This window comes from Barbus barbus (genome assembly GCF_936440315.1).
Source record: "Barbus barbus genome assembly, chromosome: 18".
NCBI classification, from domain to species: Eukaryota; Metazoa; Chordata; class Actinopteri; order Cypriniformes; family Cyprinidae; genus Barbus; species Barbus barbus.
The window spans coordinates 29,923,786-29,950,409 of NC_136746.1; the positions used below are offsets into that span (position 1 = coordinate 29,923,786).

At 34.3% G+C, this 26,624-nt stretch overlaps 1 protein-coding gene across 1 annotated transcript in view; it reads right to left on the reverse strand.

Moving 5' to 3' along the window:
* The window catches only part of adgra1b (adhesion G protein-coupled receptor A1b), a 145,866-nt gene that overhangs the window by 51,520 nt on the left and 67,722 nt on the right, over nucleotides 1-26,624 (reverse strand). Inside the window, exon 12 of the mRNA XM_079440034.1 lies at nucleotides 25,299-25,487. Within this exon, the coding sequence (XP_079296160.1) occupies nucleotides 25,299-25,487 (189 nt within the window). The remainder of the gene's footprint in view (nucleotides 1-25,298; nucleotides 25,488-26,624) is intronic.

A 26,624-nucleotide genomic window follows, 5' to 3' on the forward strand; every position in this document is an offset into this window, starting at 1 on the left:
AATCAAAATAAACAAAACAACAGCTGAGAAAGTCTGTGATATCATCTGAACTGTTCAGACAGTCTGTATCATAGAGAAATGTTTTTCATTTGTGCTGACATGAAAGCAGCATTTCTCTGGTCTGAAAATCTCACACATACTGATACGCAGCGCTTTCACTGCAGCTCGTGTCGTGCATTCAGTCTGATTCACATCTCTCTTCATAAATACCAGCGAAAGGGATCATGATTTAGTCTAATTTTTCAGCTTTTCATCTCAGTAGGCTCTTAAACTGATGCTAATCAAACAGAAAAGGCAAACTTACTGTCAAGATTCTGTGGAGGCAAATGAGGGCAGATGAGTTTGTGTTCACTCAAGACATCTTATGTCATGTTCTGGTCATTTTGACACTAAATGCTACTTAACGTCATCACATTAGACTAAAACTTACTGACTTTGCTGACACAAGATTTAACAACCTCCCCAATACAATTGATATATATATATATATATATATTTTTTTTTACTTTTTAAAGATCAAATGACCAACCTTTCAAAAATGTTTGTAAATCTTTCATTATGCTATATTAGCACCAAAGATCAATGCATTTTTTAAAGTGTGTCTTTCATCTTTTAGCTCCACTGTCATTCTAGCTTTACTTGTTTTGTTTCAATAAGCAAAGGTTTTTTATTTCTTTTTATCTGGTTGATCGTAGGCCTCATTGATCTGAGCTTATTTTCAGTTTATAAAGAGGTCATAAACCAAGAAATCAAAATTCCCTTGATATTTTGACATATAAGTGGTCATTGTACTGTAAAAATATCCTCTAAGTTTCAGAACTCAAAACTTTCTCATTAGCCTAAAAACAACTTTTATTGAAGGCAGTCTGACAAAACTTGTGGAATGTTCTACTTTATGTTGTAATAGTGTGGATAAGCTCCGCCTCCGCAGAAGATCAATGCCTGCTTCTACATCGCTGCTTGTTTAGCCCTGCCCACCAATTCTACAGCAGTCTGTTTAGCCCCACCCACCAATTTTACAACGCTGTCTGTTTAGCCCCACCCATCAATTCTACAGCAGTCTGTTTAGCCCCACCCACCGATTCTACAACGCTGTCTGTTTAGCCACACCCACCGATTTTACAACGCTGTCTGTTTAGCCCCACCCATCAATTCTACAGCAGTCTGTTTAGCCCCACCCACCGATTCTATAGCAGTCTGTTTAGCCCCACCCACCGATTCTACAGCAGTCTGTTTAGCCCCACCCATCAATTCTACAGCAGTCTGTTTAGCCCCACCCACCAATTCTACAGCAGTCTGTTTAGCCACACCCATCAATTCTACAGCAGTCTGTTTAGCCCCACCCACCGATTCTACAACGCTGTCTGTTTAGCCCCACCCACCGATTCTACAGCAGTCTGTTTAGCCCCACCCATCAATTCTACAGCAGTCTGTTTAGCCCCACCCACCAATTCTACAGCAGTCTGTTTAGCCACACCCATCAATTCTACAGCAGTCTGTTTAGCCCCACCCACCGATTCTACAACGCTGTCTGTTTAGCCACACCCATCAATTCTACAGCAGTCTGTTTAGCCCCACCCACCGATTCTACAACGCTGTCTGTTTAGCCACACCCATCAATTCTACAGCAGTCTGTTTAGCCCCGCCCACCAATTCTACATAACTGCTTGTTTAGCCCCGCCCATTGATTGTACAACACTGTCTGTTTTTACAACACCCACCAATTTTGCGCATGTCATGTACACGTAAATAAGAGAGAGGCAAACACAGGTCTACACAGAAACCAAACAAGAACCTTTATTTGATTAACTTTATTTTAATGAAGATCCAGACCACATCATTTAAGAACTTGGTTCTTTGATCACTTAATTTTACCGCAAATTTGTTTAAAAACAAGGCACTATTTGACGGGGATTTTCAGAAAGATTGAAACTAAAAGACGATGCTGTGTGACCGTAATGTCACAACACAATTGTGAGTAACTATTTTTATTACGTGATCACTATTGCTTTGTCTCTTCTTACAGATCGTTTGATATGTATTGAGTTTTAGATCTAAATCTTAGCAGCATCCATCTATGAAGGATAAATAGCCTTAGTGATTCTGGAGACAGACCTTAGTTTCAGTAGTCATGTCAAAGCAATAACTAAATCAGCATACTATCATCTCAAAAACATTGCAAGAATTAGATGTTTTGTTTCCAATCAAGACTTGGAGAAACTTGTTCATGCCTTTATCACCAGCAGGGTGGATTACTGTAATGGTCTCCTCACCGGCCTTCCCAAGAAGACCATTAGACAACTGCAGCTCATCCAGAACACTGCTGCCAGGATTCTGACTAGAACCAGAAAATCTGAGCATATCACACCAGTCCTCAGGTCCTTACACTGGCTTCCAGTTACATTTAGGATTGATTTTAAAGTACTTTTACTCGTTTATAAGTCACTCAATGGCCTAGGACCTAAATATATTGCTGATATGCTCACTGAATATAAACCAAACAGACCACTCAGATCATTAGGATCGAGTCAGTTAGAAATACCAAGGGTTCACACAAAACAAGGGGAGTCTGCGTTTAGCTATTATGCGGCCCGCAGCTGGAACCAGCTTCCAGAAGAGATCAGATGTGCTAAAACATTAGCCACATTTAAATCAAGACTCAAAACTCATCTGTTTAACTGTGCATTTGAATGAGCACTGTGCTATATGTCCAAACTGACTGCAATGAATTTTATGTATAGTCATTTTCTTTAAATTTATTTTAAATCAATCTCTATATCATTTTAAAATTCCTTGTTTTTATCATTTTTATTTCCATGTTTTTATTGATTTTAATGTCTATTTCACTTTCTTTTATGTAAAGCACTTTGAATTACCACTGTGTATGAAATGTGCTATATAAATAAACTTGCCTTGTCTTGCCTTAATATTGAGTAGGCCTATTAATTGATGTTCACTTGGATTTTTTTTTTTCCTCAGCAAGGGAAATAATACTGTCATTCATGGTCGTATGGTAAAAAAGTATATTTTTATTTGTGTACGTTCAAAATTGCAACAAAATGTCATGCCTTTGAAAAATAAAGTGAACAGCAAAATGTGCTGCATTAGTGCGTCTTGATCTCAATGAGCATCTTTCTGGCACACGTGAACCAATACACAGCAAATAGCTTACTTGAAGTCTACATTTAGATTATTTGACGTTAAATGCATCATATAAGTCACTTTGGAATAAATCGCAGCATGTATCAAATACGTGACTTTACAGTCTGGAAAATATGATGTGCTACAGCATTTTTTTTTTTGCGGACCCTCTGGCACTTTAAGAACTGCTGTTCTACACAGAAGAAAGCGCTGTCTAAACTCTGCGCCGGTACGAGTTGTGTCAAGCTATTAATTAATCTGGTTGTTTCATGAGAAAAAGACGAAATGTATTTGCAATAAATGCACCAAGAATTCGTACACCTGCAGCAGTGGAGGACTATTACTCTGCCTCGTGAAACTGCGGAAGAACTGATGACGGCAAGGTTTGATCTTCGGCTGACCAATCAGCAGAAAGGGACGTTTAATTCCCGTCCACGTGTAGAAATCGAATATTCAATCCGTTTATGCATTTTTCTACCCCTGAACGAAAAAGGAAAAATTAAGCTGAATTCTTGAACGAAACGAAAAAGGAGCCGTTTTCTAATTTTTCTACTTTCAATATTAAATCAAAAAACGAGTGAATGCTCGATTCCCGATTTTGGTTGTCTAATTTCAAAAGGAAAATCTGTTGGCCGCCAAGTACACGGACCGACTATAAGAAGCAGTTTTTAAATCTGGTTTCTTCAGATTCTCCTCAGGCTGATGTGCTTTAAACACATATCACGAAAGCTTCTTCTCATTCATCATTTCTGCAGAGAAAAGCAGAATATGCTTTATATGGCACATTAGCCACTTTTGTTTTGTTTTTTAGCACATGCTGCTGCTGGAGGAGGAATGAGGAGCGTCACATGATAGCACGCCACCAAAAGAGTTTGATGAGTAAATTGTCAGAAGAACGTTAATGTCGTCTCTACAGCTCACTGCTCATGCTCTTCATTCTGCATTGATTTCCATTAAAACGGCTAAATTATCACTTGCAATGGAAGCACTTTAGATGCATTTATGGGAATGTTTTAATGATGTTTCTTCTTGAAGCATTGAGAGATTTGGGGGAGCGTTTCTAATATAGACCACAGAAACCATGGACAAGAATTAGAACGCTTCACAAAATCACAAATGAGAGAATGTCAGTCAGTCATCTTAATTTTGTTAAATAATATTTTGAACTAAATAATTAAATAAATAGGTTATGCCAAAGTGTGCTAAAATGTCCTATCTCTTCAGAAATGACAAATAAGAAAAAGTCTACATGATAATTACCTAAAAAAAAAAAACCTTCATCTATTTTATCTAACAGTTCCCAAAAAGGGTTTTGTCCCTTTAATGCAAAAAAATAAATAAATAAATAAAATAAAAAATAAAATACAATTTATGGTAATGTTCTTCAACAGGAACAACTTCTCCATCTATTTTTAAAGTTATGCTTAAATCTCACCTCCTTGATCGATTTGCAGCAAGTCAATGAAGTGTTTTTGTATTTATCTATTGGGATTATATTTTTAATTATTAATTCATAATTTAGCTCTGCGGTTTTGTTGTTTACTTTGCAATGTAAAGCACTTTGGTCAACTCTAAGTTGTGTTTAAATGTGCTACATAAATAAATAAACAAACAAACAAAGTGCCATAAAGTTTCTCTTCAGAAATGACAAATGAGTAATATCTTAATTTTATGTTTACTACTTCTACTGCTGCTACTACTACTAATAAACCTTTATCTAGCATACCTAACAGTATCCCTCTAATGCAAAATAAAATAAAATAAATATAAAGTGCCCTAAAAAGGTTTACCGTAATTAAAAAAACAAAAAACAAATATACCTATAATATAAAAAAATAAATACAGGGATTTGTGCCTCTAAAGCTTGAAATAAATAAATGAACAAACAAACAAACCAACCAACCATGTACTGCAATCATAGAGATGGTCATTAATACTTTCAGACAAAAAATAAAAAATAAAAAATTGTTACAGCAGAAGTGCAGGTATGTGTTAAATGAGGTGAATGCGGTCTCTTGTGTAGAAATCTTTCAGCTCTACTGTCACTGCAGCCTGAGGACTGAAGGGTTTCTTTCACGTCAGTTCAATGGGAATCATCACCCGGCTCACGGTGATCTGCTGCCCTTCAGCTCTGGATGAAGGTAAGTGAGTGTGTTTCATGTGTTCCCGCGTGTGTTTAGTGCAGGAACGCCGTCGTCCTCGTCTGAAGGGCTCGTCAGCGATGCAGTGGTAATTACTGCAGCTAGGTGTTTACGAACCACAATGCATTTGCTTTTTATCTCAACGACCTTCCTGCATCCTTCATCTCTCTTCCATCAGCTCCCGTCATATTCACGTGATGACCTTCCTCAGCTTCAGAATGACATTATCAATAAAAGCTCTCTTCATATCTCTATTCATAAACACGAATAGAGCTCACCGCTAAATATTAAAAATGACATAATCAATAAGTCATGGCAACATATGTTTTTGCATTACTTTAACTCAGGGTTTCCAAAATGGAGGTTTGTGAGTTGACAGAAAGCTAATAAGTAATCATATCAATTTAAAACTGAAAAAAAAAAATAATAATAATAATAAATTGGGCTGCAAAATAATAGTGATATAGCTTAGTGAAATGATCAAATGAAAGGATGCAATTTGATTAAATAACAGTGCATTTCATTTTTATAATGATCATAGATCATATATATTATATATATATAGTTTTACAGCATAATTTCAATTTATAACTAATATATTTCTGTCTATATATTTATTATATATTTATGAAAAGTTCAAGGCTGAACGCAAGATCAGTTTTTACATGATAAATAAAGATGCAAAATGAATCAATGCATAATACTTAAATAACAATACCGTACGAGGAGAATACCATCATCCTGTGTTTGCTCTGACAATATTCACAATATAACATGACATCTCATACATTACTACTGCAAATGCAAAAACCTTAGATCGCTTTTTAAATAAAACCCACTATTATCATCTCGCCTGCTTTATAAGTGTGTTACGAAGTCAACAGATAATCTAGTTTTTACCACATGCATGTCTTCATAAACGCTGCTTCAATGCTACAATCCTCCTCTCCTGTCTCTCTCTTTCAACACAAACAAGGCTAGGATAAGTGCTGGCGACCCGGGGCTTGTAAAGCAGCCGCTGCCGATCGATTTCCCAGGAGAGAGTGTGTCTGATTGATACAAAGGAGCTGTACAAACGTTTCCATCCCTGCATTGACAGATTCATTAGAGCCGCTTCCAGCTAATACATCATTCATGCTTCCAGTGTCGTCTCTCGCGGACACAAGTGTCCAAACACACGGACGAACGGACAGCTGTACAAACACCACACAAAGGTTTACAAGACTAAAAAACATGGATTCAAAGATATTATATTCTGCAAAAATAAAGAGATTAAAGTTCATTGTACTGAGAAAACAATGTAAATTTCAGATGGAAGGATGAAGCTGTTTAAAACTATACTGAACTACAGTTCACATGTGTTAACTATACTATAGTTAACTAAAACTAAACTAAAACTCATCATTTTTGGTACTTGAATAAAATTAATTAATTAATATACGTATAATATATATATATATATATATATATATATACTTATTTTATTTCAGCTAGTTGCAATGCAACATCTAATTTTTGTTAGTTTACTTTGAAATACTACAATAGCTACACTCTTGAAAATCATAAGTGATGTCCGTCTTTGTAAACTACAGATTTACTCCAAAAAATGTTAGTTTAACCATGGTATTTGTAGTAAACCTCGTTATACAAAAAACATGGTTACTACACTTTTACTACAGTAAAATCAATGTTAATTTTATTAAGGGACTTGTATGTGTGTATAATTTTATTTTCTTTATTTTCCTTTGTTTTGTTTTTAAACTGTACTGCCTTATGTTTTATACGGTTTGAAAAAATAAATAAATAAAACATCATAAAAAAAGATCCGTGAACCTACTCCGAAGTCCCAATCTGAATCAAGAAGATTCACGAACCATCATTTCAAATCAGGACTCGGAGCACGGATCGTCAATCAATCAATTCACGAAATGATTCGCGAACCCGCTCCGAAGTCCCGATCTGAATCAAATAATTCACGCTAGGCGTTCCGAAGTCCCGATCTGAATCAAATAATTCACACTAGGCGTTCCGAAGTCCCGATCTGAATCAAATAATTCACACTAGGCGTTCCGAAGTCCCGATCTGAATCAAATAATTCACGCTAGGAGTTCCGAAGTCCCGATCTGAATCAAATAATTCACACTAGGCGTTCCGAAGTCCCGATCTGAATCAAATAATTCACACTAGGCGTTCCGAAGTCCCGATCTGAATCAAATAATTCACGCTAGGCGTTCCGAAGTCCCGATCTGAATCAAATAATTCACGCTAGGCGTTCCGAAGTCCCGATCTGAATCAAATAATTCACGCTAGGCGTTCCGAAGTCCCGATCTGAATCAAATAATTCACGCTAGGCGTTCCGAAGTCCCGATCTGAATCAAATAATTCACGCTAGGCGTTCCGAAGTCCCGATCTGAATCAAATAATTCACGCTAGGCGTTCCGAAGTCCCGATCTGAATCAAATAATTCACGCTAGGCGTTCCGAAGTCCCGATCTGAATCAAATAATTCACACTAGGCGTTCCGAAGTCCCGATCTGAATCAAATAATTCACACTAGGCGTTCCGAAGTCCCGATCTGAATCAAATAATTCACACTAGGCGTTCCGAAGTCCCGATCTGAATCAAATAATTCACACTAGGCGTTCCGAAGTCCCGATCTGAATCAAATAATTCACACTAGGCGTTCCGAAGTCCCGATCTGAATCAAATAATTCACACTAGGCGTTCCGAAGTCCCGATCTGAATCAAATAATTCACACTAGGCATTCTGAAGTCCCGATCTGAATCTAATGATTTACAATGCATTTTGCGACACAATGGTTTAACTCAGGGGTGTCAAACTCAGTTCCTGGAGGGCTGCAGCCCTGCAGTTTTGTTCCAACCCTGCTCCAACACACATGCCATGTAGTTTTCAAATAAGCCTGAAGGACTTGATTAGTTGGAGCAGGTGTGTTTAATTAGGGTTGCATCTAAACTCTGCAGGGATCCGGCCCTTCAGGAACTGAGTTTGACACCCCTGGTTTAACTGATTCGGAGCTTCAAAAAGCTCCATTTCACCAATCACTGCTTGTAATGATTTTAAAAAGCACGTACAATGTCGAACTTTGAAAATGCATGGCTCTTTTGAACTGGTTTTGCTAGTGAATCACTTGAACTGAATGATCGAGTCACGAGTTTTAATCAATCGGAGCGGTTCCAGCATAAATGACTCACTCAATTGATTCAATTTGTCTTCAGTCATGTTTACACGACACTGTCAGCACTACTACTAGCAAAAAAGTAAGATGTTTACAAAGAAAATATCAGTATTTCCATTCCAAAGATAACATCCAACACAAATCTAGGAACATATTCATGTGAGGTAAATGGTTTACTGCGAACTAGTGATACACTCCATTAATATGACGAGCTGCAGCTCAAAATACATGTTAGATGGAAACATTGTGCATTATTACGGAATTTGTAGCTTAATTCATTTGAAATAGTTTGAGCTGCAGTGCAGTTGCAGACAGTTCAATAGAAATCAGTTGAAAGCCTCCAGTCTCTCAGACCATTGATGTGAATGTTCAATTTATCAGTATATATTGTAATACATATTTGAGAAATGATTGTTGAGAAATGTATGATTGTATTAGTATATATAGAGTGATAGTCAATGTAAAAAGAGCAAATAGGAGAAGCAGATGAACACAAAACAGTAGACCAACAAAGTTAAAGAGGGTAAACTTTATCATACCATAAACTTATCAATCTCATAGAGTCTCTATTAAATTCTTAAACTAAACTTAAACTGCCATTATAAGTAGCAGAAAAAACAGAAGCCAGAATCCAGGAGAAAAGCTCTTTAAAACAAATGAGGAGCGATTAATGAGGCAGATGAGCTTCAGGAGGACAGAGATCTGACTCACGGACACGAGGGGATACTAGTGATTAAACTAAACTATAACTAACCACAGAGCACTCATCACATCATTAAACACACGGCTTGAACTGCTGCTGTTACCAATCCAGATCACAACAGTCAGATCGGAAGAAAAAACAGAACACAGGAACATTTCTAAAATAACCTCCATCAAATAATGATTCACAAAATGGGTTTAAAAATAAGGTTTGAAAGCATTTTTGCAACAATTCAGTGTTTTCCTTCACTAGCAGCATGTGCTAAAAACAGCTAATGTTCCATAAAAAGTTTCATTTGTAAATGAGAGGAAGCCAACAGCTCTCATATAATAAAAAAAATATATAATATTTATTTTTAATATAAAATTAATTTAGATAAAATAAATAAACTGTAAACAAACAAATACATACAAACAAACAAACAAACAAATAGTATCATGAAAAAAGCCACTAAAATACTTTTAGAAAATGAAAGCAAACAACCCTCTTCCGGTTGTGTTTAGGGAAAATAAAATAAAATTAAATTAAAATAAAATAATTTTCCTCAAATATTTTTATAATTTGGCCAGAGAGTAAGTTAAGTAAATGCACAAAAAGAGAAAGAAAGTGAGGAATTTTAGGGAGCATTTCTTTACAGAAAACATCAAGTATTAGGAACAGTTTTTATGTTTTATGACGTTTTTATGTTCAGCCACTGGCCAGATGAACAGACAAACGCACTAAATTAACCACTCACCGATTAGACTGAAGATTGATTTTATGAGATGCTGTCATATTCAAAATAATGGTCGCATTTTAATTGAACCAGAAAGTGTTGTTTATTCATTACTCATGATTGTGAATAAAATCTTATCAGCCCCCCCCCCCCCCACCCCACACACACACACACTCAAGTTCTCCAGTACAACAGCTCTGCTGAAACACTAGAAACTATCAATCAAACCAATTAAAAGAGAAAAACACTGAGCAGATGGCTTCAGTCATGCACTGGGTAAAAGTGTTAAAAATAATCTGTACTGTCATTCACCATATGCTTAAATCCTTATTTAACACAATATGTGTCTAGAGAGCTCTGAATGATCACAAATCTGACGATGCAACATATGAATTATAAAACAGCACAGCAGAAATACTGCATTTCTCAGTTTTGTCATCTACATCTGTTGAATTCTGCATTCCCTCAGTTTTCCTCTGTTGAAGTGAAGCATTTTTACACACCTGTTTCTTGGCATTGTGTGCATTTTCTATAAATTCTCACAGAAGCAGTAAATGTCATATATAAAGCTTGGCATATAAGTTTGTAGACTGATTATGGGTCATATTTACAGCAAAAACTGAATGCTAATGCTTTATTGTATACGCAGAGACGATAAAATATCAAATCTAGCATGTACTGTCTGCCAAATACTAATATACAAAATTTTTTGGCAATGAGCAGGTTCACTGACTGTTGCCTGTTTTCAATGAATTTATGTAAGTGATAATGTTGTACGTGGGGAATAAAAATATTGTTTTTTAAAAACGTTATTCTTTTCTTTATTTTCTCCATGCATTCTACGCACATGGCCGGTCCAGAGTCTTTTATACACATTTGTAATATTTAATATGATAAATGTAATATAAATGTAATTTTATATCTCATTACAGTCTTTTGTGATATCTAAGTACTTAAATATAAGTGATGCATAATAAAATAATATTTTTATATATCTATTTTTATCATTATTCATATTTTAAATACTTGTATATATTCGTTATCATTTTTATATATTTATTATTGATATATTTTTATTTTTTGTTTGCATTTTAATTTTAGTTAAAGTTTTAGTAAATTTGTAAAAAAATTTAAGTCTATACAATTTGTTACTTCAGTTTTAGGTTTAGTTATTTTAGTACATCAAGTTAAACTAAAAAAAAAATAATGTTTATTTTTTTATTTATATTTTATTTCAAGTATAAAAATGAAATATTAAAATTTTAGTTAACTATAATAACCACGGTTTAAGTAATAGTGATTAATAATGCTTAGTGTTTACACAATACTGAACAAATGGTGTTTCTTATGCATGAAAGGCAATCATATTGTGAGCAAAATAAAAGTGAAAAATAAAAATGCCAAGCTGTTAATCTTTTGATCAAATCTTCACATTTCAACTTATTTTATTTAAAAATAATAATAATAATATTAATAATAAAAAAGCTAGGTTAAAGGTCTTTGACACAGTTTTCTCTTCAGGAAAGCTTTTTAGTCTAATCTTTTTCAAGTCTAATCCAGTTAATATTTTACTATAAGAATATTACAGTAAAACACAGATGTAGTTTACAGAAATGCAACTGTTCCATTATGATGGACGTTTAGTCAACAGATCTACAACTCTAACATTCATGGACTCTCTGACAGAACAACCCTGAATAACGAAGATCGTTAAATTAAAAAGCTAATGCATAAAGGATCGTCTGCTGGTTTCAGGAAAGGGCAGACTCTCCTGGGGGTGAAGGAGCACTGAGGAGCCCATAAACATGTTATCTATCAACTTCAGCGTCATTCCCAGCTGACTGTATGACTGCTGAGATTTAACAGATCAGCAACAAAGTACAGCAGAAAAAGAAAAAGTCTAAACAGACTTTGGATTTTAAAAGCATGGGGTCGTTCAGTAATATTAAACGAATACTGGAACCATTATGTCATATTTACTCACCCTTATGATGTTCATTCAAGAAATGACACGAGGGTGAGTAAATATGGCTAAATATCCAGTTTTGTGTGAATTATACCTTTAAAGGTAAATGGCTTATTTAAGGCAAGACACTGCAGGTGAACGGGGTAAGAAAATTTCACTTACTACTGTACACTGAAAAAAAAAGATTACTTGAAATTAATAAATTTAAGGTAAGTGTTTGCAATTAATTTATTTTAGCTACATTTAAATAAACAAATTTAGTTGACTAACTTTCAATTTTTTTATTTAAATGTAGCTAAAATAAATTGTTTGCAACCACTTAAAAAGTTAGTATAATTTTTTTTCACTGTAGATAACATCATACAGTGGTTTCCCCAGTTGATTAATCACAGTGCATTAAGACACTTGTTTTGTATTACAAGTTTCCTAAAAATGTTATGGTTAAATATGCAAGTAAGGCATTAACTAATCAAATATGCACTAAATTGCATATAAATATGAACATTCAGGTTCTAAATTCTTATTTGATTAAACATTAAATGTTTTTACAGAGGGCATTTTTTATTTCTCTTTTTATCACTCCATAAATCTGAAAATACTGTCAACAGCCAATAAAAAAAATGCATTTTCATCATGTTTTTAGGAAGAAAATGTTATACAAGTCAGTTCAAATGTTACCTGAACAAACCCCTCAATAAAAACCTTCAGAATAAACACAGGAATAAAACTGTAAAGTTTGGTGTATGTAAGTGTTACTGGAGTGGAGAAAGAAATTCTTTAAACATATGTATTGTAATTAAAATACAGACGTTAATATACACAAGCATAAAGTGCAATAATAAATCAGTCAAATGATATATGAGCAAAGGCCTCAGTAAACTCATTCACTATATATAATAATAAAACAGTAAAATTTGGTGCATGTAAGTGTTACTGGAGTGGAGAAAGAAACTAATTTGGAGAAAACTGTCTTTAAAAATATGTATTGTAAATGAAATCTAGACGCAACTGTAATAATAAAACCAGGCGAATGTTACATGAACAAACCCTTCTGTAAAAAACTTCAGAAAATAGATAAGAATAAAACTGTAAGTTTTGGTGTATGTAAGAGTTACTTAAGTGAAAATAAAACACATTTTAAGAAAACCGCATTATTGAAATCTACAGATGCAAATATTTCAAGTGTAATAAAATAAAAAAAAAAGAATAATAAAAAATCAAGGGAATATTATATGAACAAATCCCTCAGTAAAAACCTTCAGAATATAGATAAGAATAAAACTGTAAGTTTTGGTGTATGTAAGTGTTACTTTAGTGGAGATAAAACTCATTTTAAGAAAACCGCATAATTGAAATCTACAGATGCAAATATTTAAAGTGTAATAAAATAAAATAAAAGAATAAATAAAAAAATCAAGGGAATATTATATGAACAAATCCCTCAGTAAAAACCTTCAGAATATAGATAAGAATAAAACTGTAAGTTTTGGTGTATGTATGTGTTACTTTAGTGGAGATAAAACTCATTTTAAGAAAACCGCATAATTGAAATCTACAGATGCAAATATTTCAAGTGTAATAAAATAAAAAAAAAGAATAAATAAAAAAATCAAGGGAATATTATATGAACAAATCCCTCAGTAAAAACCTTCAGAATATAGATAAGAATAAAACTGTAAGTTTTGGTGTATGTAAGTGTTACTTTAGTGGAGATAAAACTCATTTTAAGAAAACCGCATAATTGAAATCTACAGATGCAAATATTTAAAGTGTAATAAAATAAAAAAAAAGAATAAATAAAAAAATCAAGGGAATATTATATGAACAAATCCCTCAGTAAAAACCTTCAGAATATAGATAAGAATAAAACTGTAAGTTTTGGTGTATGTAAGTGTTACTTTAGTGGAGATAAAAACTCATTTTAAGAAAACCGAATAACTGAAATCTAGACCTGTAGCAGGCATCAAATTTGAAATTAGCTCATTTAGTGGATAAAAGTGTAAAATGTATACGTTTAAACATTTATGTTCTCTATGTTCTATTGTGAATAAAATATTAGCTCATGTGATTTGAAAGTTTATTAGTTTTCATTTTATTCACATTTAAAAAATGCCCCAACGTTTCCGGAATTCGGGTTGTAATCAAAATCTATGGATGCCATTAGATAAAGTGCAATAATAGAGTTAAGTGAATGAAATATGAACAAACCCCTCTCGATAAAACTTCAGAGTATAGATAGGAATAAAACTGTTAAAATTGGTGTAAGTGTTGCTGATGTGGAGAAAAAAAACACATTTTGAGAAAATCGCCTTTAAATACATGCACTGTAACTAAAATTTAAAGATGTAAATATATAAAGTGTAATAAAAATTCTGGAAGCAAAATGCCCCAAAATCTGAAAAATCACCAGTACATGAAAAAACAATGGCTTTGCCTGTAAATTGAAAAGTTATTGATTACTCTGTCCTTAAATACTGATGGCATCTGAAGGCATGTGGCATTGCTGCAATGTCAAGCACCTACAAATCACAACAATTATGGGTGATTCTTCTACAAAGCCTGGAAATAAATCCAGCTCAGACCTGTTGGATCTACAGCCTGCCAACCAATAAATGTTGAGTGAATGAAGCTGAGATCTTCAGGAGAAAATTGTGTCAACTGAAAAGCCATCTTGATTCCTGGCGGCCCTAATGCTCTTATAAACAGAGCGATAAACAGAGTGAGATTGGTGCTCAGGTGCAGGTGTGTGATGGGAATGAAGCCGGATGAAGAGGCTCAGCGGGGAAAAGCATTCTCGCTGAATCGTATTAACGCTGTTTGTTTACCTGTTGCCATTAAGGGCTAATAGTACGAGTAGCACACAATGACCAAAAATGATGTGAAAACAATTAGTTTTACGATATGATGTCATCTCGTACTTAGTCGGGTAATCTGATTTGAGATTTGCCAGAGAGACAGACAGAGAGAAAGACTGACAGACAGAGCTTAGTCAAGAATCCAACATGCAGACTGTCTCTCCAACAGATTAATACTTTTGTAATCCTCTATTTCTACATCTGTGGGCTGTTACGATGATCTCATTGTCTCGCCATCTATTCTGCTTTCTAAGCAACTGGAGTCCTTTAAATATGAAAGAGAGAGAGAGCAGATGATGAAGACACTTAATTTCTAGTGATTATCATCAATTTGATTTTGCAGATACTATTTAAACTAAACTGATATAGACAATCACATCTCTGAATTCAATAAGGAAATGCCTTTAACTGAAAATTGAGTGTTTAATCTTATTATTATACATTACTGACACTCTATCCTCCAATTTGATACTGTTAAGTGCTTTGACAATCTGTATTGTTAAAAGCGCTATATAAATAAAGGTGATTTGACGTGCTTTTACAGTCGGTATATACATTATAGAAGTTCAAGAAGTTTCTCCTTCTCAATGAAGTGAGTCAGAGAAATAAAAGAGCCCAAGGAAGTGAAGAATGACTCAGTGATGATGAGGTGGCTCCACACACTTTTAATTCCTTCATATTAAATTCTCTTTTTATTCTCTATCATTGTGTTATTTCTCTTTTATCTGTGTTATTGTTGTATCTCCTCCACACTGTATGAGCTCATTACTTTGTCTGGACGCCGTTAACAAGATGATTCACTGCTGCCAGTATCACAATGATTTGAGCTTCAAGAAAGTGCAACATTCACTATTATTTCCCTTTCAGTTCATGAGGGTGAATTTTAATTGAAATCACAGAAAGAGGCATTTACTGAACTGCAATTAAAAAAAAATTTAAACTATGAATGCATTCTGGAAAATGAAGTGGTGCACACATTTAATCTGATAAAATATATAAACTAAATAAATGTTTAGGTGTCATCTATTTATCTAGCAATAGTGACACTGAAGGCTGGAGTAATGATGCTGAAAATTTAGCTTTGATGCAGCAATAAATTATATTTGAACAGATATTCACATTGAAAACACATTTTAAAATTTTTACTGTACTTTCTGATTAAATAAATGCAACCTCGGTGAGCAGAAGAGACTTCATTAAATCATTTCATTAAAACAAATTACAATTTGAGTTTCTTCAAAATTTATTTAATTTCAGTTCTACTTCCTTACATTCAGATATGAATTGCTTAAATTCTGCATCTTGTTTGCTAAAAATCATAAAATTTTATGAATAAAAAAAATCATAAAATCATTTCCATGTGCATTTATGAATTTGACAGATGCTCTTATTCAAAGTGACTTACACTGCATTGAAGGTTTACGTTTGATCCATTTTTGATTTTGCCAGGAATCAATCCAGGGCCATCGCCAGAACATTTCGTTTTGATAGGGGGGCAGACATTCACCAAAAACAATAACATCCCGTATTGTAATTGTCATGATACATGGATGGAGCAGACAACTCGGTGAACTCTTTTAACTTTAACACGCACACTGATAAAACAATCTCTCTGCATTCATCGGCGCCCCTGTTGCCCAGCAACCCTGGAACCCGACACGGAACAGCCAATCACAATCTAGTATTCACATATCGGAACAGTGACTGAGACCAAGTTCTATATTAAAAGAGAACACCAAAACAAGATCATTCAACCTACAACTTACTAAAGACTGTTTACTGTTTGAAGAGCAGATAAGTTAGCATTTGCCGTCTAAAGCCCCTTTCACACAGAGATTCCGGAAAATACACGGGTAATGTGTTCTGGCAATTGTTCCCGGATCGTTAGATTTTGGTTCATTCACACTGCCAGTGATTTTCCGGAATCTGTGCGTGCGTTCACACACAACCTGTAAAGATCCCGTAAAGACACGTGACATTTCATGTGACGTGTATAATGCGCCGCGCACCATTTCACTAAACTGGCGAAAAAAGAAAAAAAAAAGGTGAACGATTTCAGTTTCAGAGCAGATAGTGAGGAGCTCCGAACACAGCTTCATTCCAGTTTACACATTTTTCGTTGTGTGAATGTTGATCTGCCTTCGCATGATAACGCACGTCATCAGCCTTTACGGCATTGGTTCTGGCTTTTGTTCACACAGCGCTTGTTCCGGGACTGAACCTGGCAATGCTACTAGGTCCCCAACCCGGGATTGATCCCGGAATCAATCCCGGGACGTGGTTGCGTTCACACAGAAGGCACTCCGGCAGTTTTCCGGGACCAACGTGCAGTGTGAAAGGGGCTCAATTGTAGCCAATACATACTTTTGTACCTTTTAAATATATCCTTTGCATAGCGGTTCATCTTTTATATCATGAGTTTTTGGCCAAGTGTATTAAACAACAAGAAAAACTAAGCTCCCATATGGCAACAATAAATGTATAACCTGGAAATTGTTGAAAGCATAATGCGATGCTTATACACCTGTGACAGACAAAACAGATCTCAAAACAGTGTTTAATTATTTTATTTTTTTCCCCCCTTCCCATCTTTTTTTTTTGGCTATATTTCAGTGCAGTGGTGTGCCGTGGGATTTTTAATTAATCAAAACTGTGCCGTGGCAGAAAAAAGGTTGGGAAACACAGTGTTAAAATATGTTCTTTCGCGGTCAACAAAATGATCAAACATGATGATTTAATTAGGGGGGCAAGTCGTGTCTGGGGGGGGGGGGCACTGTCCCCCAATGCCCCCCCCCCCCTCTTGGCACCAGGCCTGAATCAAACCCACATGTTTTACTGTTTGAGCTACAGGAACATACTTACATTTCAGAACTTAAAAACACACAACCCTGTTTAACACTGAACTGTCACACAATAAAGCAGCATTTTCATGTCACGGATATTAAAAGGCATATTATCAAATCCTGACCTAATAATAGATTAAACTGGTGTTATGTGGAGGTGCGTTTATCTTTTAGTTTAGGTTTCATTTATAATGAATAGTAGTCCTAGAATTAGAAGCTGCTTGTTTGTATCATCATTTATATTGCAGGGAAATCTGGGCTGGAGACGAACGCAAATTCATTTCAGAGTAAAACACCATGTGGATGTGCATGTTTGTGTGTGTGTATAAGCATTAAAGTCCTGCATGATTTTGTTTGCCCAGCTGGTACTCATGAGTGAGTGTGTGTGTGTGAAGAAGAAGATTAAATGGTCTCTGGTCATATCTGGACTCTTGTAGTGACCAGCGGCAGGCCATATGGCAACACTCATAGAGCCGAGAACAGAGAGATACATTTATCAGTGAAAACCTCAAAATCAGCCCAAAACACGCTCATGACGGCATGTTGAGATGAGTGCTTCCCCATTCAGCCCGTGTTAATCCAGCACTATGAAACTACATTAATGTTTATGGGGTTTGGGTTTGGCAAACAAGGCGAATTTAGGTCAAAACACACTAATCTTTAGTGAAATCATCTTTAGAAGTGCAGATATTTCTGATTTTGTTACAGTGTCTTCACAACAGACACGAGTATGAGCTCATTCCACATTAGATACAAAGGTTTGATGTCATTTTTTTACTGTACTGTGCTTAATAGCCATTTTACAAATATTTTTTATATAGATTGACTAATAACACACTCAAAGCCCTAAAAAAACAAGTGCGTTAAATATCAATGTTAACTAAAACTAGTGCTGTCAAATGATTAATCGCATACAAAATAAAAGTTTGTTTGTATAATATATGTGTGTTCTGTGTATATTTATTATACAGTATATATTTTGATAATACTTACATGTATTTACATGTCTATATTTATATTCATATAATTTATATTATAAATAAATATATTTTATATATAAACATAACCTATTTTTCTGAAATATATACATGTATGTCTGTGTATTTATATATATACATACATTATGTATTTTTTTTATTTTGATTAATCACGATTAATCGTTTGACGTCACTAACTAAAACTAAAGCTTTTAAACCATTTTTGTTAAAACAAAATATTAATATTAGATGAAAAATGTAAAATTATAATAATGTTGCTTTGGCAATTAACTGAAATAAATTTAAATGATTAAAACTAAAACTGAAATAAAAATAAATTAATGTTCAGTAGAGAGATAAAAAAAAAAAAACAAATAATGAAAATGACAAATTGTAAAATTACTAAAACATTACCTAAAATTAAAACGAAAAACGATAATACAAAAAAATACTATTTTGTTAATTGAAATAAAACTGAAATAAAATGAAAAGTAAAACTTAATGAAATAACGCATTGCAAAATTAATAAAACTGAAAACATAAAAATATTCAAATTTAAAATGACTCAAAATCAACAGTAATTCAAATAGTACAAATAGTAATAAAAATACAAAAGATAAAAAATACTATTCAGTTCAACTTCAGTGACTAGGTCTTATTAAGTGCTCAGTCATTTTTGTTCATTGAAATAAAATGCAATATACAGTAAGTATCAGATGAAAAATAAAAAAATAAAAAAGTTTGATTTGAATTAAAATTCTTAAATCTAAAACTGCGTCATCATACACGAACCTTTCTGTCATAAAGAAGAAATGAACACAGACAGGAAAACATGGGCTATGAGAAGAAAGCATCATCACTCTCTGCTCCTGCAGAACGGCAGCTAACCGTACCGAGGTGTTGTTACTGTAATATCGGATCACATTCATCTCACACTTTAATTGAAGGCACACACATTACTGCACAGGGCAATTAGCGAAAGTCCTTCCTCTTTTTAGATCTAAAAGTGCCTTGGCTGCGATCACGCAGACAACTGCGGCTGAGATTTCATTCACAGACTGCAGGAATTAGCACATGATGTGATTTGGGTTTTAACCGCAGCCATTAGCAGAAATAAGAAACAGATGCGTGCGAGTCATTGGGATGTGTGTGAAAGCATCAGTGTTTGTTCTGAGAGACGGTGTGTGTGTTTCATAACTGTATTTATTGTATTAGATTGATAAGATTTGATCAAGTTAGAATGAGAGAGAGTGTGATTCATTATGACAAATAAGAACCATTTAATACTTCATTCTGAATTGTTTCTCTCTCTTAAAGGAATAGTTCATCCAAAGATTTAAATTCTTCATCATTTACCCACCCTCATGTTGTACCAAAATCTTTCAGGGATCTGCAACTAAATAATAGCTTTTAATCTTTTATATCTACCTTATGTCAACTGTCCCAATACTTATGCTCTCATCAATGAGTGGGATGAACTCTAAAAGTGCTGTTCTTTTTATTTGGTAAAACATGCATGTGTTGAAACGGCTAATAACAAAATGTGACATTCTGTAGTTTTGTCTCATATTCATCTTTTAATCATATTTGCAAATGTCTTGACTCCACAGCCAACAGAGCAATTTTGTCTTTACTGTTCCTATACTTATGGAGGGCACTGTATGTTGCTATGATATATGTGTGTGTGTGTGTACTGGATTAATGCTAAACCTTAATATTCCTATCTGAAATGCATTAAAAACATACATAAGAGTGTCTCTAATGATGGCGCTGACACATCTGGGGTTAACAACATCCACTAACACACAAATCACTGACAGCGCCGGCAGAGATCACACTGAAGCAAACCAAAGCCTGAGCTGCTCAGGTCAAACTTCTCTTAATATGGAAATGACAATATCAGCAATATGAAGACTATAGCACATTTGCATACACAAATGGATGGGCGTTCAGCTATATAATTATCAGTGAAAGTGAAAATGAAACCAACAGACTGTGACCCGGTCAAAATTATGGATGACGCAGAGCTGCATCTCGGAAAAAAATTATGCTGATTTGCAAAGAAGGCCTAATATTATCTGATTTGTTGATGCTGAATTCAAAAATATCCATAAAAACTATCCTTCACGATGTTTTTTCACAAAACAACAATATAAATGGAATACATGCTTGAATGCACTTATTAAAACTACAAAAGAAGTCAAATGTCAAACATTTCGGTTATGATAAAAAGTGACTAGAAAAATAGTTTTCAGTAAAAAATACATTCACAACTTATACTCAAATATTTAATATCAAAGAACATTAGAAAATGTGATTCATGTGAAGTGCTGAGACTGGATCAAATAGTTGTAATGTGGCTCAGATTCAGACAGTTTTTCTGCTGATTAAGGGAGAAGTCGAGACTAATTCACCACACAAATTGTCAATGAATGCAAAACTGCTCTGAAACACAACACATTATTTAGTGAGAAAGTGAAAGACCAAAACAGACACTGTTTATGGAATCATCAGATCAAAAAATGAGTAAGAAGCAAGTGTTGGTTTTGATTCCTCAGATATGACACAGATTACAGAGAAGCTCAGAGTTCAGACGCACAATGCTATAGTTTTACAGTCACCGGTCAGATACTGTTGATGCTTTGGTTTCTCGCACTCGCTGTGTCTGTAACTTTGCTTTTATTCAGAGTGATAATGTACAGTATGTTTCACACACTCAGATCTCTCTCTCTCTCTCTCTCTCTCTAGCGCAGTGGAGATGAAACGCTTCCAGTGCTTCGGTGTTCAGAGGCGTTTCTCTGTTTGCTCTTCAGGTGAGTGAGAGGAATACATCTATAATGCAGCTCTGCAGATGAACTACTCTCTCACACACACACACACACACACACACACGTTGGTTTTTGTGGTTTATGGGGACTCTCCATAGGCGTAATGGTTTTTATACTGAACAAACTGTGTGTGCTATTGCCCTACACCAACCCTACACCTAAACTTAGCCCTCACAGGAGACTTTGTGCATTTTTAGATTTTCAAAAAAACACCATTTAGTATGTTTTTTAAGCCTTTTGAATTACAGGGACATAGGCAGTGTCCTCATAAACCACCTTCATATTGTAATACCTCTGTCATACCCATGTCATTATACAAATTTGTGTCCTCATAAACCACATAAACATGCACACACACACACACACACACACACACACAAACACAGACAGACACACACACATGGTTACAAACGAAGGAGATCAATACATGCATCTAAAAATATCACTGATGGACAGCATTATACACATCCTACACAAGAATAAAAACAACAAAAATACAGCAAAAAAAAATAATAATAATTGGAGATTTGTGGGATGCACATCCAGGGCACGAAGCTCCCGTTCCACCACATCCCAAAGATGCTCTCTTGGGTTGAGATCTGGTGACTGTGGGGGCCATTTTAGTACAGTGAACTCATTGTCATGTTCAAGAAACCAATTTGAAATGATTCGAGCTTTGTGACATGGTGCATTATCCTGCTGGAAGTAGCCATCAGAGGATGGGTACATGGTGGTCATAAAGGGATGGACAGGGTCAGAAACAATGCTCAGGTAGGCCGTGGCATTTAAACGATGCCCAATTGGCACTAAGGGGCCTAAAGTGTGCCAAGAAAACATCCCCCACACCATTACACCACCACCGCCTGCAGAGTGGTAACAAGGCATGATGGATCCATGTTCTCATTCTGTTTACGCCAAATTCTGACTCTACCATCTGAATGTCTCAACAGAAATCCAGACTCATCAGACCAGGCAACATTTTTCCAGTCTTCAACCGTCCAATTTTGGTGAGCTCGTGCAAATTGTAGCCTCTTTTTCCTATTTGTAGTGGAGATGAGTGGTACCCGGTGGGGTCTTCTGCTGTTGTAGCCCATCCGCCTCAAGGTTGTGCGTGTTGTGGCTTCACAAATGCTTTGCTGCATACCTCGGTTGTAACGAGTGGTTATTTCAGTCAAAGTTGCTCTTCTATCAGCTTGAATCAGTCGGCCCATTCTCCTCTGACCTCTAGCATCAACAAGGCATTTTCGCCCACAGGACTGCCGCATACTGGATGTTTTTCCCTTTTCACACCATTCTTTGTAAACCCTAGAAATGGTTGTGCGTGAAAATCCCAGTAACTGAGCAGATTGTGAAATACTCAGACCGGCCCGTCTGGCACCAACAACCATGCCACGCTCAAAATTGCTTAAATCACCTTTCTAAGGGCAGAAAGATGACAGAATAGAGTGTGTAATATTTGAATCTGTGTGAGTGATGTGATCAGATTATGATATTATCTCAATCTCCCCGAGGCGACTGACACACGGCAGGCAAATGAAGTCCGGATCAAAATCCATCTCAAACAGAAGTCAGCGGCTCGTCAGGGCAGACCTAGAGACTGATAGACACGAGATCAGCCGCAGGCGTTTGTCTGATTTATCCTCTCATTAAAGCAATGTCCCGTGATCAGCTCAAGAGTCCTGCATTACTGACTATACCGAACACAACTCTCAAGCAGAAACACACTGTATACATTCACACACAAACAGGTTATTAGAGAGCAACAACTACCATCTCTGGCACTAACCCTGCTATCACAAGCTTAGTTTGATTAGCTCAAATGTTTTCAGTAAAAGGATGATTAGATCGTTTAACTGAACGGTGGGACTTTATTTTCTATGCAGATGCAGCTTCTGCTGTTCAATTTTAGGGGTAGTTTTTGTGCCTCTGAATTACACTGTGATTTTTATTTGCATATCTATCTTATGTAAATTAAATGTAAGTTTTTATATTTTATATTTATAACTTTTTTTTCTTCTTAGGTTTAGTTTACAATAATAACCCTGCAACAAACAAACTTAATTTGGACAACTTTAAAGGTGATTTTCTCAGTATTTTTATTTGTTTTTGCACCCTCAGATTCCAGATTTTCAAATAGCTGTATCTCAGCCAAAAATGGTCCGATCCTAACAAACCATACATTAATGGAAATTCAGATGATGTATATATCTCTTTTTTGTTTTTTAAATGACCCTTAATTGACTGGTTTTGTGGTCCAGGGTCACAAAATTCCCAAACTTTCTGAAAATACAATATGAGAATTAACTGCACAATTACTAGAAATGTGTACCTTGAATATTATACAATTTGCATACATACAAATTATTTTTTTCAAGCCGTTTCCAACTCTGACTTTGAAGCAATTGTGTCGAATGGCTCATATAAGCCAGTGTCAGATTGTGGACTGAAGTCTGATCTGTTCATCAGAGCTCCTGAGCTCACAGCTGGACGTCCAGACAGAGCCGCAGATATCATTAACACCTTCAGGAGCTTCGGCACACACTCCTGTTTTAGCTTTTTGTGTCATTACGTCAAAAGAAAGCTATGAAAAACACAGAAATCCTGGCTGTTTCTATCCATACTCAATACTCGGGTGTTCATGTGCAATTCAAATAAAAAAACATTATACATTCTGATATACTCCTACATCAGAAAGAGCATTTTAGCACATATAGATTCAAATGTAAATGTATATTTATATACACATAAATGTGAAAACAGATGAAAAGTACTGATGGCTCATGATCTCACTCTTATATGCAAACCTTCGTCCAATCAAATGCTCTCTTGAATAAGAATATCCCGCCCCCTCTGTTATAAACACCACCTGCTTCTGACTGGCAGTATAGTAGTAAATCATGATAAATGACAGACTAAAGCTGAAGGGTACTGGTTACTAGAAAACAACAACAACAACAAAACATGCACAATCCAACTTTGTTTCATTAGGAAGTTCATCAACACAAAGAAAAACTGTGAGAGTGGGAGATGCAAGACATAATAACTGCTTATATAACCATGTGGATAAAATATAAAATAGTAAAATATTGAAAATTTATAGTTATAAATGTAAAACATTTATAACAAAAAAATGTAAAATTACAACATTTAAATAAAATATTTAAAATGATAAAATATAAAAATACATAAAATATTTTAGAACTATACAAATGTATTTTTTTATATATTTTGTTTTAATTATAAAATGTTTTAAAATGATAAAAGATTTAACAGTAATATTTATAATTTAAAACATTTATAATTATACAATCGTTAGATAACATTTAAATAAAATATTTCAGAATTATAAAACAGAATTTTGTTTATTAAAAATTTTTGTAAATTATAAAATGTTTTAAAATGGTAAAATATTTATAATTGAAAACATTTATAATTATACAATTATAAAACTGCAACATCTAAATGTTTAAAATCCTAAAATAATAAAAATCTCTATAAAAATATAAAATATTTTATAATTATTCAAAATATATTAGAATTATAAAAAATGTTTTACTTTTTAATTATAAAATGAGTAAAATATGTACAATTTTAAATATAATTATACAACTGTAAAATGACAGCATTTAATAAAATATTTACAAATTATAAAATATATAAAACATTAAAATATTTTAAATATTTTTATATTTAAAAAAATACTTTATACAAATTATTTTATTTTATACCATTTTAAAATGTTTCAAAATGATAAAATATTTCAAATACATTTTTATAATTTGAAACATTTATAGTTATAAAATTGTAAAAGTACAAGATTTGAATAAAATATTAAAACAGAGAATTAAAAAGGTTAACCTAACATGTATGAAGCATGGAATCTTTTAATCAGAGAATGTGTGTTTGAGTGGTTTGTGGACTCGTGGGCCTCACCTGGCTGAGCTGACCCGTAGGTGACCCGGAGACGTTCAGCGTGTGGCATCTGAAGTTGAGGAGGGTGTTGTGCTGTGAAGCGTCGGCCAGCGGGGGCAGCAGAGGCGGACGCTGTAGCACCGTACACAATAAACCCACGAGAGCGTCCGGCCGGAGCAGCAGCGCCTCCAGAGCGATGTTCACCGAAACCTGCCACAAACACACACACTAATTACTTCCCTCACACTAATCACTCGCTGGAAAATAAACAGCATTCATTGTTCAGGGTTCTGCTGAGCGAGTCAAGGACTGATTATGAAAACAGAAAAAGACTAAACAAAGACTCCATTAACGATCCTCCCACTCTGTAACCTACATTATCAGAATAACGACGAGTCTGTCATTACGTCAAGATTTACTCGCTTAGATGCAAAAAAGCCACCTGAGATACAGACAGATCTACAGAGATTCACAAACGCAAGATTCCCACGACTCTCAATACATCAGGGAATAAATCAACAGCACAAACAGTGCTTAACCAGCGAAATCTCAAGAGAAATGCATGCCAATTATTACAGCTAATTAAAACTACTATTAAATCCATTAAAAAAATCAAATAAAAAATAAACTAAAATAAACTAAAACAAAACAAATAAAAAAAACTTTTATTTTCATGTAGAGCAACATTTCTTTTTTAATTTAGTTTAACCTAATGTACTAAAATAACTAAAACTGAAATAAAAAGTATTAATAAAATATATAGACATAAAAAAGCCTACTAAAAATGACAAAACCTACTATAAAAAATACTTTAAACTTAAAAATAAAAACAGAAAATATAAAAAGACAATGATTCAAAATATTAATACAAATAATAATATTCTCTCAATGATATTAAAATTAATCTGCAATTATTTTTTTTTTGCATTCCATGTACAATATTGGTTTTGCAGTGAAATTAAATTGCATATAAAATATCCTGCATCTATGTGCATCTTTTGACAACATTTGTTTTTCTTTCTCAAATCAGTCAATTACATAAGAATTCAGTATATAGGTTATAATAATTACATTTTATGTTCAACTTTGTTTCCCTCATACACATGAAAGGCTCTTTGCACTGTGTATTTGTACTACGTTTGTTGTAGTTTTTATTTATTTATTTTCTCTAACCTGTGTAAAATGCATGCTGTATATGTCCTGTTATATTATGATGTAATAATAAAAAAATCATATCCTTATAAAACATGAGACAAAAAAATATATTTGTAAACAACATTCTGACAACATGCATGCACAACTTTTGATTTTATCTGAAAAATAAAATAAAATAATAAAAAATAAAAT